Source organism: Centruroides sculpturatus, unplaced genomic scaffold, assembly GCF_000671375.1.
Source record: "Centruroides sculpturatus isolate CEXI.00-Female unplaced genomic scaffold, Cexi_2.0 scaffold114, whole genome shotgun sequence".
NCBI classification, from domain to species: domain Eukaryota; kingdom Metazoa; phylum Arthropoda; class Arachnida; order Scorpiones; family Buthidae; genus Centruroides; species Centruroides sculpturatus.
Genome location: NW_019384417.1, coordinates 563,637 through 582,167, shown reverse-complemented (window position 1 = coordinate 582,167; position 18,531 = coordinate 563,637). Strand labels below are relative to the sequence as shown.

Sequence of the window (18,531 nt, the reverse complement as noted above, 5' to 3'; positions counted from 1 at the left end):
CTCGGGAGTTTCCCGAATCAAATAACAAAAACTAAACATTCGCATCACCGAGAATTAGTTTGAAGATTGTCGAAATTCAGAGATTACAATAATAATGTTTACGATAAAATGTACTTTTCGTCATACTGACAACGATAGGAATATTGTCGAGTTTTCTTGTGCATTCTTGACAATGTTAGGGCCCCCTCAATCGCGGGGCCCCGGTGCACAGCATCCGCCGCACCCCCCCGATGGCCGGCCCTGGATCATAAGAAAGATTGAATCTGTTTTTTTTAAATAAATTCTCTTTTCATTTTACAAATAAAAATTTAAAAATTTTAATTAATATTATATTATAATTAAATAAACTGAACGTATAGTACATGTATGCTTAAATATTTGAAATAAATTAAACAAATTTATATAATTACACTAGAATATTTTTGTTAATTGATGGATCGATCCAGTTAATTAAAATGAAATTTAAGATAACGATTTATTTTAATTTAATATTAAAATATAATAAACCTGTGGTAATCTGTTTTAGATGTTTGTGGCAATACTGTTTGTGGACCAAATGCTTTCTGTATACCCGATCCACAACTTGCAAGATGTGAATGTGAATCCGGATTTAGTGGAAATCCAAACGACTTACACATTGGATGTGTAGAAGGTAACTAAAACGTTAAAAATTCATTCTCTAAAGTTTGATTCTTTACAGTTAAATTATTATTTTATTTATAATAGCCACATTAAATTAATTTTATTTTTGCACTTAACAGCTACCGAATCGTATACATGCATTTATAAGAACGTTACCTATCGTCTCGGAGAAGAATTTGAAGATGGATGCGATAAGAAGTGCCGATGTGACGACGATCTTAAAATTAAATGCCAATCTCAAGTTTGCAATATGAGCGATGGAAAAGTAGAAGGTCGAAAGTTGCCCGAAATGGAACAGTCTGTGGTGACAGATTTTGTTATGACTTCAGACTCCACGACGACAGCCAACGAACATATTACGGATCATCCTATGACGGATAAAGTTACAGAAAATTTTGTGACAGTTGACTATTCCACAACGACAGAAAAAAAAGTTGATCTTATTAGTATGGATGTTAAAACTACGGAACAGCCAACAACCGAAAGAAATGAAATGATGGAAAATTCTACAGACAATTTAATGATGAGCAACAACTCGAACGACTCGCTTATGAAGATAAATAAAGTATCAAATCACACGGAAATGATGTATGAAACGACCACTTATCCCGTAATGCATGAGATGACTGAATTCACAAAGACAGAATATTCAGATATGATAAATACGACAGAAGAAAGTATGTTTAAAATGACTGAGTATCATTCAATGACTGAGAAGATAACGGAAAATTCTATGACTACAGAAGAAATGACCGAGCATCCTTTAATAACTCAGACAGACAGCAATTTAATGGCAGTAAATGCAACCGATCATAAAAGTATGGATCAGCCTGTCACGAATCCATCTTCCACGGAAAATATTCCAATTTCAATACAACAAACCACGACACAGTTGATAGAATCCACAACAGATTATCCAATGTTGGCTGATCAACCCGTAAAAGGACATCGTGGACTTATAAACACAATAGGAACAGATTCGCCAACAACTGAAATGACAATAAACGATAATACACATAATTCAACTAAAATGATGCATAAAGGTAAATGTGATATATTATTTATCATATTATTAAAATATTTTGAACCTAATTAGTCATTAACGTATATGCATTTATTTATTGAAGCGGAGCATTAGCTAAGCTTTTTCTACGAGGCTTACAAAATTGTGTTTGTTCTCAAAGTCTGTTTGGTAGATTTTGTTAAAACTTTGCCATTTTCCATTAATTGAGACGAGGAATCCAGAAAGGTAATGTGGGTCCATTTAAACGTAAAAAATCCAGCAACAAATCGCTTAACTTTCCCGGCAACATTTAAAATTCTGGTTTCGCTATCTGTTACGATATTTCATTTAAAAAAACTGTTTATACTTTTAATTATATAAAATGGCAAAAAGCTTAATTTTGAGGGTAGGGATGGGTTTTATAAAAAGTTGTCATTAAGTCCGACCCTACTCGAGATATGACACACGACTACCCTTTATCTCCTCACCCCGTCGACCTTAAACCATCAAAATTTAATGGCATGAACTTTCTAATATACAAACTTCCATGCAAAATTTCAGAAATTTTCGAAAGCACAGGCGTTATTAAGCTTTAAAGAGGGTAAACGAAGTCGTGCCACACACAAACACACATTAACATCCATACATAGAGAAAAAACTGAATGTTTTTGCATTTCTCGACCTTTCAAGGTTTTTTAAGTCCAAAAATGTAAACATCTTGGGGGTCATTTTTTGACCGATCCCTCTGTTCCCGGCTCTGTTAATAGAGCCGGGAAAGTAGAAATAGGCGTCCATGAATTCGTTTTCGATATATAAAGGTATTAAAGTGACAATGTCCACGCTCTCTGATGCAACGAGCGCACTTAACGGAATTTAGGCCTAGGGGTCAAAAATAAAAACAGTATTACGTGCGCCTAACGGAAAATAGGCACGAAAAACGAACAAAACACAAGAACTCTGTTCAAGAACTTTGTTCTTGGATCGTCTCACCGTACCTGGCCAGTGTAAGGATCGTGTCTCTCGTGGCCTGCAGGTACGAGGATAGCCTCTTTTGTGGCGGCAAGTGCAAAGTTTACCTGTCCTCGTCTGTCAGGTACTGTACAAGAATCGCCTCTTCTGTGCCTAACAGGTACAGTACAAGGATAGCTTCTTTCTAGCTCCGCTTCAATTCTATCGCGATACGACAAAAAGTCTTGCGATTTCCTAATTTTAATCATTTTCATTTCAGAGGGTCCTACTAGAGTTAAGGGATGTGACTTTAGAGGAAAGATTTATGAGTTGGGTCAAGAGTTTTTTGATGGATGCGAAGCTAAATGTCTTTGTGATGGAAATGGTCATATGTCTTGCGTGCCACGTTGTCCTTTAATCAATACAATCGGTGACAAATGCCGACAAGTGGTGGACCCTAATGATAACTGTTGCAAGATCGTCATGTGCGATCCACCTGGAGATACCGATACAGTATCTACCGTAAATGGTAAGTAGGTCTACTTACTCAGATATAGATTTATTAATACAAATAAAAATATGTTGTGTTATTTTATATTACTCAGATTTAAAAATTAGAATAAACGATATACAAGCACTAAACGCTACTTCTGTTATGTTGAGAATTTCTTCTCTCAACGACACAAACCATTTGTTTCAAATATGGTATGCTCCAACTTCAAATGGAAGTGAGGACGGTGTTACGTGGTGGACAAAAATCAAGCTGTCAAAAAACCAAACAAAACAAGTGCAAGATGGAGTATATGAAATATCTGTTCATGGATTGAAACCTGATACTGAATACTATTTCAAAATGAAAGATGTAGGAAGTGAAAAGGACGCATTTAGCAATGTAGTTAGCGTAAAAACATTTGTTTCCGGTAAGTTTTAATTAATTTTATTTCTGTCTATCAACTTTTAGTTTTAGATTACAGTATTATAATACGAATCTAGTAATTGTTATTTAATTACTTACTATAATAAATCAAACAAAAAAATAAACATTAATGAACCATTAATATTATTTTTCTTGTTTTAAAATTATTATTGTTAAAAAAAAATAACCTGCTTAATAAAAATAGCAGTTATATATATAGAAAAATGACTGAGGTAAAGAAGCAAACACTTCCTGAAACGGTTCTGCATCACTAAATTTTCCCCAATGACGTTATAAAAACGATGTTTGTGATTAGTTATCCTTAATATCAACAGATGACGCCACTAATTTTGGTTTATGTTTCTTTTAGCTGTCAAAACGACTTTCAAAGGCTGTTTTCATCATAATAAAACTTACGAAAGTGGAGAAGTCTTCTTTGATGGTTGCGAATATAAATGCATTTGCCACGAGAATGGACAGATCCAATGTCGTGAAAGGTGCGAAGTGTACATAGATCCTGTGGGATTTGAAAACTGTCGATGGGGTCCCGCTCCTGATGACTCTTGTTGTACCATTCCGTTTTGTGAAGAAAAAACAAATCAAACGATCCACGGTATGTCACAATAAAAATATCACTTCTGTCAACAATTATCCACCTTTTTTACAGAAATATCACACATAAAACTTACTCTTACACAATGTATCTTAATTAATACTTTATAGAAACATTCAAACTTCATATTTTCATATTAAAAATAGCTAATTTAATATCATCTCAAATTAATAATTAAATTATTCCAATTTAATTAACTTATACGTTAACATTTAACCCGTTTGATCATAAGTTAATATTACAATTCAAAGGACTAATATTATTAATAAATTAATTAATTTCGGTATTAATACAGTAGATCAATAGTTGAGATAATTCACGTGTAAACGTCACAATTTTGATTGATATTTTAATCAAAATCTTATTTGTTCGAATAAAATTATTTAAAACATTAATTATGAGCTGAATAGTTGAGTTTATATTTTAAATTAAGGCACATAACTTTAAATTTATTCTTTATTTTTAAAATTATAATTAGTTCATTTAAATTTTGAAAATAACGGTTCATAAAAGTGATACGAATACGTGTTTTTTGGGTTTTTTTTCTCTTCTTTAATCGTGACTTAGAATTCCATCAATTCGTGAGTGTTGTATAAATTCCTTTTCCTTCAAATTATTTCCTGAATTTTGTTGATTTATAACTTTTCAATCATTAGAATTTAAAGAAAAGGTTCTCTTATTCTGATTTTGTCTGCAGGTAGCTTACTCCATTTCACTTACCTCGTGCCAATTTTTAAACTATTGAAATTCGGATTCGATCAAAAATGGGTTTTATAATCTGGAAATGTTTCTGATTTCTTATGGGGGAAATATGCTATAAGATTTATATAGAATTCTTTTTATTATTGATCCAGAGAGAAGAATTGTTTTCGAATTTCGACTCCTGTTTTTTTTATGTACTTTATTTGAAATGTAACAGATCAAATTTCCTTTAAACAATTCTCTTTTATAAGAAATTTTAAACATAATTTGAAAAAATACACATATTCGTTTTTCAATGTATTTTATAAAATAATTTACATAGTCGGAAAGATTGAAGTTAATTTAAGAAAAACTCTGAAATAATTTCTTCTAAAGCAATTCTTTCTGATTACGGAGTACATTTTAATTTTTGTGAATAATTGAATTTATTTAAATCTAATTAAGAAGTTAGCATTTTATATTCGAATTTTTTTTTAAAAAAAACTTAAAAGCATTGTATTAATTAATATAAAGTAAAAAAAATGAAAATTAAAAACTTCAAAATCAAATTTCTGTTTACAAGATTTTTAATTCTTTATTACTGTAAATCACAAAGAAAACTGTAAATTTTTGCACTTATTTTTGAAACTATAAATAATATTTTTATGAATTACAATATAATTTAGATGTACTGTATATTATTATCAATTTCATTTTAATTAAGCACATAATAAGATATTAATTAACTGTAATGAACTATAATTAACAAGATAATTTAATTTAATTCCGATAAATAATTGATGACATTTTATTAATTTGTTTTTATTAGAGGGTGAAAGCTCGGTTTGTGTGGTTGAAGGCGATCGTTCGTATCAAGTAGGAGAAAAATGGGAAGAAGGATGCACCAGGAAATTATGTAGTTGTCTTCTCCTACCAAACGGTACAACTCACATAGAATGCAGCGGAGGATGCGCTCCAATTCCTGTCAGTGCACAATATCCTAGTCCAGAATGTCCTCAACCGTTTTTAGTGACTCCCGAAGATCCTTGTATTTGTCCATATATCGTTTGTAATAACGCAGTTAGTCGTAAGTGCAGTTTTTCGTCTTCTTTAATGATATTGATGTAAAATTCCGTTTCTATTAATTAATTATCTTACTTCAATATGTGTATAATTACATTTATGAACGAGTTTAATAAATAATTCTATATTCAATTTTCCAGCTCTGAATGTTCCAGTTCCTATGTGTCAATACAAAGGCCGACAATATCAACTGGATGAAGAATTTTACGATGATTGTCGCGCCGTTTGTCATTGCGGAAGAGACCTTCAAGTCACTTGCGCTGTGATTGAATGCCCACAGCACTTTTCTCCTCACGTCAGTGAATGTTTAGAGTGGGATGCAGATCCATCATTCGTTCCGACACCACCTCAATGTTGTCCGAGACCGAGATGTAAAAACGGTAAAGGTGGAGATACGTTTCTGTTTTTTAAAAAAAATTACAAGTTCGAGATATCAGAAAATTAATTAAATATTACGCACGATGTTTTCTGTTGTATTTTAAACGTAATAAATAACAAATTTCCACTTATAATTCTAGATGGATCGTGTTTAATGAATGGAATTCGTTTCTCGAATTTCCAACCTATACCCAATCAGTTTTTGGATTGTGGAACGCATTGTGTTTGCGTCCACGGTAATGTTACTTGCGAAAATCGATGCCCACATCTAAGTCAGCTTCCTCCTCCAAATCTTCCCTGTCCACCTAGTCTTGCCTTTCAAGGCCGTTTGCCAGGAGACGATTGTTGTTTACATTGGATGTGTCGCGATCAGGAAAGAAAAAGTGAGTATTGCTGATCTCTTCCCTATTAGTCTTCTATGTAGCCTATGTTATTAATGGTTTTATTGATATTGTCTTCAATTAAAGACAATAGTTTTTTAATAACACAAAACTAAACAAAAATAAGTAGATATATAATTAATAAAACTTCTTAAATTAATTTTAAATAATACTCACTTATTTAACGCGTAAACGAAGCAATCTAGCGAAGACAGCATGAAATGTCGTTAACAATTAAATACATATTTAATTAGTTTTTTAATTCCTAAATAAAAAGAAAATACTAAAAGCACGAAAACAGTTCTCGATATCAACTATAGATGGCGCCTGTTAAATTCGTGAGATAGAGAAATTAATTATGTGTTAAAAAGTTTGGGTAAACAAACCATCTCTTGAACCAACAGCACATCACTGCATCTATCACGGTAGAAGTTATCAGCCCGACGAACAATGGGATGTAAGAAAAGGAGGTTTGAGAAGAAGATGCACCTGCAAGATATCCGATGGGCAAGCAGAAGTAGTATGTACGGGAGGTTGTCCGTCCATCCCCGATCATTATCAGATTCCAACTCCACAATGCCAAAGACCAGTTCTGGTACGACCGGAGGATCCCGTCATGTGTCCTTACGTGGTCTGCAACAACGCTGCTTCAGGTAATTAACGGAGGACAATCATTCGAACGAATAGATCTTCTCCCGGCGCCATTTTCTTAATCGAATAAAAGATTCACAATTAAAATGAACTAAAATCAATTTTCTAAACTTTATCTAAAACTGTACTAAATATTGCTAAAATTAATTTAAAATGTCGCGGAATTTCTTAACGCAATTTACACATTTATTTATAATTAATTAAATTTGCTCTTTCAGCTAAAGAACTGCAAAATGTCAGCATCGTCGCTCTCAACTCAACCAGTATTCGAGTTCGATTTACTTTACCTTCTTTATTAGTAGGCTTGGTGGGACATGCAGAATTGCATTTTACTTCCGATCGAAATATACCACGCAGTGCCTGGCATGTTCAGAAATTCGCCAGACCTAAACGTCTGTTTGATACTCCTAATATCGAATATCACATGTCCGGTCTTAGACCGGATACTTTATATTTCTTCCAGGTGCGAATCGTGATCTCTGCACTCCAAGGAGGACTGGAGAGCGATACTTATAAATTAAGAATGCCTCCAAGTACGTGAGTTTATATTCTTTACAAAAAATGCAAATGAGTAATTTACATTTTTACTATTTTCTTTTTGCTTAAATATTTATTTTTTTTTTACAACTCTTTACATTTAAATACATCAACGATTCTTAAGATCTTCTTTAGAAGCATTTAAATTTTTAAATGCTAAATTAATATTTTAGCTATTTGAGTATTTAAATATCGTTAAAAATAAAGTGAGTAGATACGAAAACAGTTATTAAAATATTCAAAAAAAATTATTGTATAAATTACTAAATCGAGTTTAAAAAGTTAAAATAGTTTTCTTGAATTACGTTTTACAAAAGTTTACATTATTTTGTCTAAGAAATTGATATCTACTGCAAATACTGTTTCTATGTAATACAATAATAATTTATTAATTAGAAATAGTCAGCCAATGATAAAATATTCACATCTTGTGTATAGAATTTCAACTGAGGATTTTAATTAATGGATTTCGCAAATTAATAAAGGAATACGAAATTCCCAATGAGATTATTTAAACTCAGAATGGCTTACGTTTACTAATTTCATTGCTTAGGTCTATTTTTGAAAATGTTTAATATACGCTTATCTTTATCGAAGAGATATTAAATTTAATATAAGCTGCATACGAAATTAAAAATAAATTTCAGAATTATCAGTTAAAAGTCGAAGCTGAAATTTCAAATCAAACTCGGGAAATAGAAGAATTAAAAATGGAGAATTTAGATCAAAAATAAATTACTTCGACGGCAATAGTCGAAAACACCAAAAGAGCGAGGACAAGAATTGTTTTCATATTTTTTTTTTTTTCCTTAAAGAATAACAATTATTAGAACAGAAGCGTTAATACGAAATTAAAAATAAATTAAAGGTAATACTTATATATATTGAATTTAAACGAATACAGATATTTTTTTATCTGCTTCCTCACCCTTTGGTTTCCGACTCGTTTGTCTAACAGGATACAAATTGTAGTGTGTTTGAAATTGATAAATACTAAAATTGTTTTCTTTTATGATATCGTGAACGACAAACTATGGAATCCTGGCCTTGAATCGGAGATTTTAGTGTATAATCTAAACATTTTCGAAAGTTATTATTATTATTACTATTATTACTTTCTTTACAAGAACAGATGGATTTCTACATTTTCAGCAAAGTGTGGAAATCCATGTAGAGTATATACTGGAAAAATAACAAAGTAATAATTTTATCAAAGTTCATAGTTACAATTTGTAAATGGCATCTTACACAATTTCTTTACTTTAATTCTTTAAATAACACAAAAATGTGTTAACATAAAAATGCACTTATCAGCATAATATATTGCTTACATAAGTTTAATTTTTTGTAATAATAGATACTGAATTTATNAAACAAATTTAAATTAAAAATTTAGAAAAAATTCACGTTTTTGATTTATATTTAGGTTTTTTTTAATAATTAGATTTAGGTGTAATTTCAATTTATTTTTAGAATTAACTGTATTATATATTTTTTCAGTTGCTACTACCACTGTTATGACTACTACACCTTCTACCATACCAACAACAGCAACAACAACAGCAACAACAACTTCATCTACTACAACTAGTACTACCACAACTACTATGAGTACTACAAGTACAACAGAAGCTACAACAACTTCATCTCCAACTACTACTACGACAACTACTACCACTACCACTACCACTTTACCACCTATGATAATGTTAGATGCAATGATATCTATTCAAATGCTAGATCCCAAGACAGCCAAAGTGTCTTGGAGACCGTTCGAGCCTCAAGAGAAAAGATTTGTCGATGGCTATCGAATCAAATATAAGGAAAAAGGAAATAACGATGATCAATGGAAAGTAACTCCAATGATACACCGCGATGTTACATCCTATGTCTTAAGGGATTTGGAGCCAAGTGCATCTTATATGGTAGATCTAGTTTTTATTACTCATGAAGGATTACCAACTCACTTAGTGTCAAGTTCGGCTGTGGAAATGCGAATGCCAGAAGAACCTAAAGGTGATTTTAATGTTTCAACCTTGTAAACTTACATACAACTGATAAATGTAAATTTGATATTCGGTTGATGTTTTCAGATAATTACGACTTTCAAGTTCTCTTAAGGCAGGATAAAGTAGGTCCTAATTCATTAGAGGTGACATTATCTGGCGTTCCTGAACCAATCACCAAATATGTTCACGTGATTAGGATAAGTTATAAGTCAGATAATGAAGAAGAACACCAAAACATATTCAACGTACCAAAAACTCAAAAAGTTAAACTAGAAGGTCTCAAATCAGGAAGAAGGTAATTTTCTTATAATTATTAATACACTAGAAAAGAAAATTGTAGATATTTTATTTAAATACGAGTAATACGTAACTCAAAAAAAGAATAAAATATTTTTCAATTCAGGTATAAAGCTTGGATGGATATTTATTTAACTAACGGCAAATCACTATCATCTAATATTATTGATTTTATGACTAAGCCTGCCCCTCCAGAATCACGTGCAAAGCAAGAGTTATCAAAACACGAAGGTATAATTAAAATTCCATCGATTGTCCCAATTAAAATATCGATCGGTAGACCTATTCCTATTCATTGTTTCTTTTTTCAGAAAAGAATGCCGAAGCTCTTCACAGTAGCATGAGTGAAGACGAAAATAAAGCGTATTACATTGCACTGATTGTAGTAGCCATTGTTGCAGCAGTAGCGGGATTAGGATTCGTCGTATTGTTAATTATATTACTAAAAAAACAGTCGACTGCAAAAGCCCCGATTACTAGAAATTCTTCCGAATCAGCTTACGATAATCCTACTTATAAAGTAAGTAAACGTTTACGTCATCTATTGTATCTACGCTTATCGATTGTATTTATCATCTACTTTTTGTTAATATCTCGAAATTTATCTCTGCTTCTTATATATATATATTGTATGATTTTTTTACTGTTCTATCATTTTTTACAGACGTATGACGGAGAAAGGTATGAGGAAAAGAACTCTGCTTAGCCTTGAAGCGCGTGAGTCGATGCCAAGTCTGCGATTTCGCACATCGACTTGGAATCTGTAAATAGTAAATACCTAGAACGCATGCGTCCGATGGTTTTATCAACAAGATCGCAGATTGATGGACCTCAGAAGGGACAATATAAAATAGCCCATACAAATGTGCCTTAATCGGAGAGATCATTCTGAAGTTATTATTCGTACGCGTTTCCAGTGAACGTGCTGACGTTTGAGTTTGTCTTCGTCACGTTTTAATTTATAACTAGTGGCATAACTCGGTGTTGCCTCTAGTGGTAGTTGTTCGAATTAGTCAGTTTTTCTATCATAATCCTAACTATATAATTTCATGTACTGTACTTCTACACAATAACTGCTCTGTTTGAGAACGGACTATGAGATGTATAAAGATAACTATATTAAAAAATAAATAATTAACTATAACAAAGCAGTTTTTTTAATAGTGCGATAAACTTTCAAACGTTTTTATACGTCTGTGACATTTTAATATAATTACAAAAAAAAAACAAAAAAATAGTTGGAGTATTGCCATTTCGAAACCTTTGGTATTTTAATCATGTTTTGTGATACGAATTATATTTCCCTTTTACTCATATACTTAATGACAAATAATTGATCTAATTTAATCGCTTTATCTCTAATTTATAATCTTATCAATTTTTCCGATTGCAATTCCATTCATAGAAATGCAGACTGATTTTCTAAATTATTATTTATTTATTTTTTTAACAGATCAATTCGTGTAGATGTACGATTATTACATAAAAGTTGGTATTGATATATATTGGACTCGTGTATAGGTACATACATAATTAAAAATAAATTTATAATATTTATGCAACACTTATCTGAAGAGAATAAACTTACGCGAATGACTTTAAGAGTATTATCTTACTTGATACTTAATAGAAAATTATTCGCAATTTAGAAAATTACTTTTATTTACACAAGCACGAGTTAAATTGGACTAATGCCACCATTTTTTCTTTTTTTTTCCTTCGTCTCTTCTTTCTATTAGGAATATGAGCAAGTAGTGGCTGATCTCTTTCTCTCTCTCAGTGCCTTTTTTTTCCCCTTCTTCTCTTTAAGTAGGTCACGTAACGCAAACAATACTGATTTTTTTAACTACATTTTATAGGAGAAACGTTTTAGTTTTAATTTAATAAGCCCATAGGTGTTAGAAAATAAAATCGCCGGACTTGCACACTCTCAGAAGGTCACATGCTGTATTTAAATGTCAAATGTTATGCAAGTCGAGGCGATAATTCAAATTAAGGAATATTTAGTTCATACAGTTAAGTAAAATAAAATTTTCCGTTTATGCGCGTTCATATACATTTTATAGCTAGCTTTTGTTTTGATTTTTGCTTAAATAATTCATTGGTAGTATTATTCAAATGCCATAAATGCATAAATATAAGAGAATTTTGCTAATTTTATATTCAAATAAGCAAAAATTGCAGCAAAGTTAGATAATTTTTAAATATATTTTTAATTGATTACAATATGAGAATTATATACATAATTATTAATGATTATGTAAATATATAGAGAAAAGTGCAGAATTATGTAAATATACATGTATATGTAATGCACCTATTAAATTTGTTGTGAGTTATATCTATTAAGATATAATTCGTAATACACTTGATTGACGAATAATGGAAACATGACTCGTAGAAATATTGAAAAGGCAATTAATTAAAATACTATAAAATATGCTATTCAGAACAATTCGAGAATATTGCAATATCAGCTTTGTATGTACTTTAACAGAATTGATGGTTTTATTTTATATAAAATTAATGGCCATAAAAATAACGGGAAAAACTTTATTAAACTTTATGGTATGGTCTTAGGCTATATGAAATTAAACTCAGAGATATGCCACATCTTCAACTGCTATAACTAGTGTGCACTTGCTTTCGAAATGATTATTCAGAAGTGGTTTGAGACTGTCATCACAAGTAGATCTCTGAAACACTTAAATAAGGTTTGATTTTTCTATAAAATAAATCCGATAACACAATATCTCCTAATTGTTTTAAGCGATTATTCTACGAATAATGCCTTAAACCTATTTTTAAAAATAATCATGTAAATTAAATAATTTTTAAAATAATTCCGAAGTGAAATTATTTGATAAATTATTAACCAGGGAATAATTTTAATTTATAAAAAAAAAATAAAAATAAAAAGGTAAAAGTACATCAATAAGGAAGCTTTACAGATTATTACTATTCAATTTTTTAATCGTTGGTCCCTAAAATATTTTGCTATTATTGTAAGTCGATGTTATTCAAGAATAGACCTGATAGTTGATGGCGGTTTTATGCCTGCCCAATAGGCTGGCCAAGTGAAGTTTTCCAGATTTTATTCACCTAAATAGGGGCCAGTTTTCCATAAAAGTCCTCTCGGGTGGCACTCCCCACTTGGCAGATCGCCCGTGTGTTGCGTTGCCTTATTCCATCAATCCAATCCTATTCAAAAATAGGATTCGTTATCCCGATCCTGAGCAATATTATGAACCCTATTTATGAGTTACCCAATTTTTTTGTGGAGCGTCGGACAATTAATTGGCATTAGTACAACATATTTAACATTTCTCATTCATATAATGATGATAAATGTGATTTAGCTCCTAGCAAAAAAAAATTTCGTTTCTTTTTTTAAATATAAATTTATCGCTTTATACTTTTATATTAAATTAACATTTTTTTAAAAAAATTTCCATCGCGTCGGTTGGACTTTTTTTTAAAAAATTAAAACCGAATCTTTTCGATTAAAAAATAAATATAATTTTAAATTTAATTCTAATTAGTACAGATAATCCGAACTGTAATATGTGATCTGTAATTAATTAAAATGTTTGTGAAAATTCAATTACGTTGTGATAAACGTCCAACGCTTGCAAGTTTGAAAAATATGTTGGAAATTTTCTGTGGAAAATAAATTGACTTTATTAGACAGAAAGACATTTTGTCAGATCGCCATATGTTGGTCGCTTGCACTTTATATATATACTTTTTTTCTAATGGCGAAAATGTTACAATTTCATAAATATATTTTATTAGTTTGATTGAGAAAGAAAAACAAATTTAAAATACAATAGATCTTATTAAACTCGTATTTTTTCGTTCACATTAAATGATCGACATTAACTTATTATGCCTGGATTTTTATAGCCAAATTGCTTCGTTTTATTATTTTGGCTCGACTATATTAAATCTAGCCAAAATATATCCGACTTTTAGATATTTAATCGAATTAAAATGTTCATTTATATCAAGTGCGATGCAATCTTTTTAAATATCGAGCAAAATAAAATATGTAAAATGCTCATGCGGGCCAATTTTGTATTTTAACTTTCCACAATTTATAGGATTATTAAAATGATATGTTATGAAGAAATTGTCGCGAATTGTTATAATTATTTATTATATAATGCGTGTGTATGTTAATAAGAACAACGAAATATAAATTTAAATTATTCTGTTTATTTTATATATATTTTGAAAACGACCGCGGACCGTGGCTTTGCCAACTCCTTATTTAGATTGATATTTATTAATTTTGTGCTTCTTATGAAAATTCTCTTCGGTTATGAGAAATATTTTTGGAAGAATGCCAATAATATTCTGCATTTTATAATGTAAAAAAAAAAGAAAGGTATGATTGCTTCCATTCTCAAAAATTTATATTAATATGATTTATTATTATCGATCAGTTTATCTTTCTAATAATATTACATTACTGTGTTAAAATAATTGAGAGAGATATCGATAATGACGATTTCTATTAATCTTTCCCGATAAAATCGATTGTAAAATTGTTCTGCCTAATTTACTATTAGTCTACAACAATAAAGATAATTATCGATAGATATTTTACCTTTGGAAAAAAAATGGCATTATATCTTATAAATACATTCTAACTGCTAAATTATTGAAAATCTTCATTCAATATTTAACAATGACTATTTTGAGAAATCGAAACTTTATTTGTATGTCGAGCTGTAAAAGAAAAGAAGAGCGATAAATGGCACAGATATCAATCGTGTAAATAAAGCCAATACATAGCTTATACAAAATGCATATATTTCATGAGTTCGTCGTCTAAACGCAACTGGAATTGACATATTGGAATACAAAAGATTATTTTATTAAGCTGAATGTCTTTCTCATTCAAGATCTACAAGAAAAAAACAACATATTACCTATCAAAATTGTCTCCAGAGCTGATTATTTTGTCTATAAACCTATACATTATTAAATTAGTAATTTTAATTATAATCTTTCTTTGATTTTAATATCATTTTAAGAGTTAAAATCTTTTTTTAAAAGCTTAAAATATTAATAAATTAGAATAAATTTTAATTAATTAATATCAAATGACTATTTTGCATAAATAAAAAAAAATTATCAAAATATTTTTGTTTGATATTAAAATTTCGGTTAAAAATATATAATATGTGAAATATCCAATATACACGAATTTATAAAAAGTAATAGCATAAATTAGATTGTAATATCACAAATTAAATAATAAAACCTTTATAATTGTAACAATATTTTGCTAAGCGAATGAATTAAAAGATAACAGACATTCAACTCTCCAGCTGTCTTTTCTATAATTACTTAACTAATGAATTTAAATGTGTAAATTCAATATTTAAAATTTAACTCGTATTACTTTTAACTATCTCAATTTTAAAGCAGATTTTCTCAGTAAAGTTTAATTTTTATTTCAATATATATACTGTACACACACACACACGGACACCACACACACATATAAATCCTTCAAATAATATATTAAGTTTTCTCTTAAAACGAAATGCTAAATGTTATCTTAATAAAATATTCATAAATGTGTATCATAAGTAAATAATTTATTATAAATGAATTATTAATCTGATATTTTATTTAGAAATTTCGCTTGTATTATGAATCAGAGATGAACCTACATATTCTTATCTATCAAATAAGCGTAGAAATTTTGCTACTTCATTATTTTGATCTCTTGTCATCATAAAATTTCCGATGTTCTTAATTTCACATAGAACTTGTTCCGTGTTTTATGAGCTATTATAATAATCTCCTACGTTGAAAATATTCGTATTTAATTGAATAAATATTATCGATAATTTTCCACGTATACTATTTTGCTCATCAATTGAAAATGATTATTCGTATTAATAAAATTTAAATATTCGTAAAAATTAAGTAATTTCGACAAAACGTGAATATTTTGTAAATAGAAAAGAAATTTTATTTCATTTTTTTAATATTTTTCCAGCAATTTCATCAGCTAGAAAGTCTCGTCAATTTGGTGCCAGACATTAAATAAAACTACTTTCTTTTATGTATTATTGAAGTACATCCATTAAAATTCAGATGTAATTTAAAGGATCAATTAACTTTCTTAAATCGAATAATATAATACTCATTATAGAAGTGATTTTATTTAACAAATATTATTAGCATAAAATATGGTCAACCAATTTTCTCTTGTTTAAATATAATCCCTTGTATTTATTCATGATTAATGCAAATTAACTTAATCATAAGTTTTTGTTTATATAGAAGCCTTTTGATTTTTTAAATATTCAAGTTAAAAATTTAAATTTTAATCACATTCATGGATCAGTTTTTTTTAACAGTAAATAATTAAATGGAAAGTAATTATTCTACTTTCTGTTAATTCCTGTAATAAAACGATCCTCTTTCATTAAAATTCCTTGTGTAAAGAAAGAATAAAAAAAAAGAGGCGGAAACAAGTACTCCTTTCCTTATTGCACTTCTGTCTAACAGGAATGCCATTTATTCAGGGGTACTACGAGTTTCGGCAATCATTTTCACGCAATTCTGTTTATTATTTCTGTCAACAGTTAACCCAGCGCTAAGATATTTTACAGAATATCTGGTGGATATCACGGAAGATTTGCACACACTTTTGACTGGATAACTTTCTAGTTTATTTATAATTAAAAATGCTGTTAAACCAATTTCTTTCTTTCTTATTTTTAATGTTTATTAATATAAAATTTTCCAAATAATCGGGGGAAAATTTTAGCAAGTTTCATCATCAAATTTTAGCAAGTTTCATCAAAAATGATGACGTTCTTAATAATTATTTAATAATTGTCTGTTAAACAACTATGCTTTTTGAATAGCGTAATTCTAAGAAAATTATCTTGAATCGTTCCAAAATCAACACTAATGGTTTTTCTTTCGAATAAAAAAAACCAATATTATTATTATTATTATTTGAAGTTTGGAAAATTATAAAATAAATTAGTTATTATCTAAATATATTTCAACTTTAGTTATGAAAATAATAGCTTTAAAACTGATCATACTTTTATCTTGGTAAATGTTTGGTTATTGTAAGGATCCATTGGGCTTTTAAGTTTTCTGTTGAAGATATTCTAGTTAAAGAAAAACTCTCTTTTCTTTGTTACTAAATAAAAAAGTATTCGTTTTCTCAAAAGATTTCGATTTTGAATAGATTGAAGCAGAAGGAAAAAAATATATATATTTTTCTTTACCATATTTTCTTGGCACTTTTATTAATCGTAAATGTTGGCCAAGTTGTGTTGATAATTTTCTTTTATTCAAAATTTAATTAAAATATTTTATTTGATTCATGTTTAATCTATATTCGTAAGTGGCGTGATATAATTCTAATTTTGTTCGGTATGAAATGAAAACTAGAAAATATGCACGCAATTTGATATAATATAGTTATTTCTGCGATCAATGGATGATATATTAAGACACTTTTACACTTTTGGGAATACAAAATTTCATAGTAAAATTGGCGACGATTGACGTCTGTACAGTAAAAGGGAAACGTGCAAGTCATGCTTTAGATTTATATATCAGTTATATTTCATAATTCTTTAATGAATATAGGGCTATTTATTGTTGTATGCAGTACGAGAAAAGTGAATTTTTCAAAATTCCTTCTATTTATTTCCATTCACACACGAGAAAATAATATTTATAATTAATTCTCATATTTTATATCATATTAACGTGTTGAATTTAATAATTTTCATTTTTAAAATGATTAAATTCGACATAAAAATGTCTTACATTTTATTTATTTTTTCAGGAACTTGAAATATGCTTCAATGCTTCCTTCGCATAATGTTTATGTAATAACATAAAATCATAAAATATATAGAATTCATATCATGAATTCTATATATTTCTGCTTATCAAACCATATAAAGAATATTTAACGTTTCCTTGTATTCTTGACCATATTTAAATAAATAATATTCGGACTTCTTTCAAATTTCCGTGTTTGTGAATAATCCGAGAGAAGAATAGAAAAATGTCAGAATTGATAAATTATGAAACAAAATGGAAAAACAGAGCTTGAATGATGATTCAGCCCATATTGGAAAGAAATCAGCAAATTCATCTCGTTATTTAGGCCATCTGAGCATTCTTTTTTCCTGGGGATTTTTTTTATTTCTATTGTTATGTATTTAAACAAATCTCTTTGTTAAATGTAAAATTTCAAACGACTATATTAATTTTTCTTACATTTATAATTTTCTAATTTTATAACGAATTTAATTAAAAAATAAAAAAGAAAGAAAATAGCTTGATTCATTAGCTGCATTTTTATAAAACTATCAATTAAATTTCAGAAATAT

General features: G+C 29.1%; 1 protein-coding gene across 4 annotated transcripts in view; it reads left to right on the top strand.

The window, feature by feature from the left end:
- Positions 1-11,282, top strand: part of LOC111619241 — a 41,626-nt gene extending 30,344 nt beyond the window's left edge. The window contains exons 9-23 of one of the 4 annotated variants that reach the window (XM_023360931.1): positions 527-652; positions 762-1,685; positions 2,874-3,122; positions 3,199-3,513; positions 3,880-4,122; positions 5,633-5,890; positions 6,027-6,266; positions 6,405-6,647; positions 7,049-7,297; positions 7,514-7,828; positions 9,333-9,848; positions 9,926-10,136; positions 10,245-10,369; positions 10,450-10,658; positions 10,803-11,282. In XM_023360931.1, coding sequence (XP_023216699.1) covers positions 527-652; positions 762-1,685; positions 2,874-3,122; positions 3,199-3,513; positions 3,880-4,122; positions 5,633-5,890; positions 6,027-6,266; positions 6,405-6,647; positions 7,049-7,297; positions 7,514-7,828; positions 9,333-9,848; positions 9,926-10,136; positions 10,245-10,369; positions 10,450-10,658; positions 10,803-10,844 — 4,265 coding nt within the window. In that variant the 3' untranslated portion in view covers positions 10,845-11,282. Of the gene's footprint in view, positions 1-526; positions 653-761; positions 1,686-2,873; positions 3,123-3,198; positions 3,514-3,879; positions 4,123-5,632; positions 5,891-6,026; positions 6,273-6,404; positions 6,648-7,048; positions 7,298-7,513; positions 7,829-9,332; positions 9,849-9,925; positions 10,137-10,244; positions 10,370-10,449; positions 10,659-10,802 lie in introns of all 4 variants that reach the window. The other 3 variants (XM_023360930.1, XM_023360933.1, XM_023360932.1) reach the window with 3 other exon arrangements.
- The last annotated feature ends 7,249 nt before the right edge of the window (positions 11,283-18,531 follow it).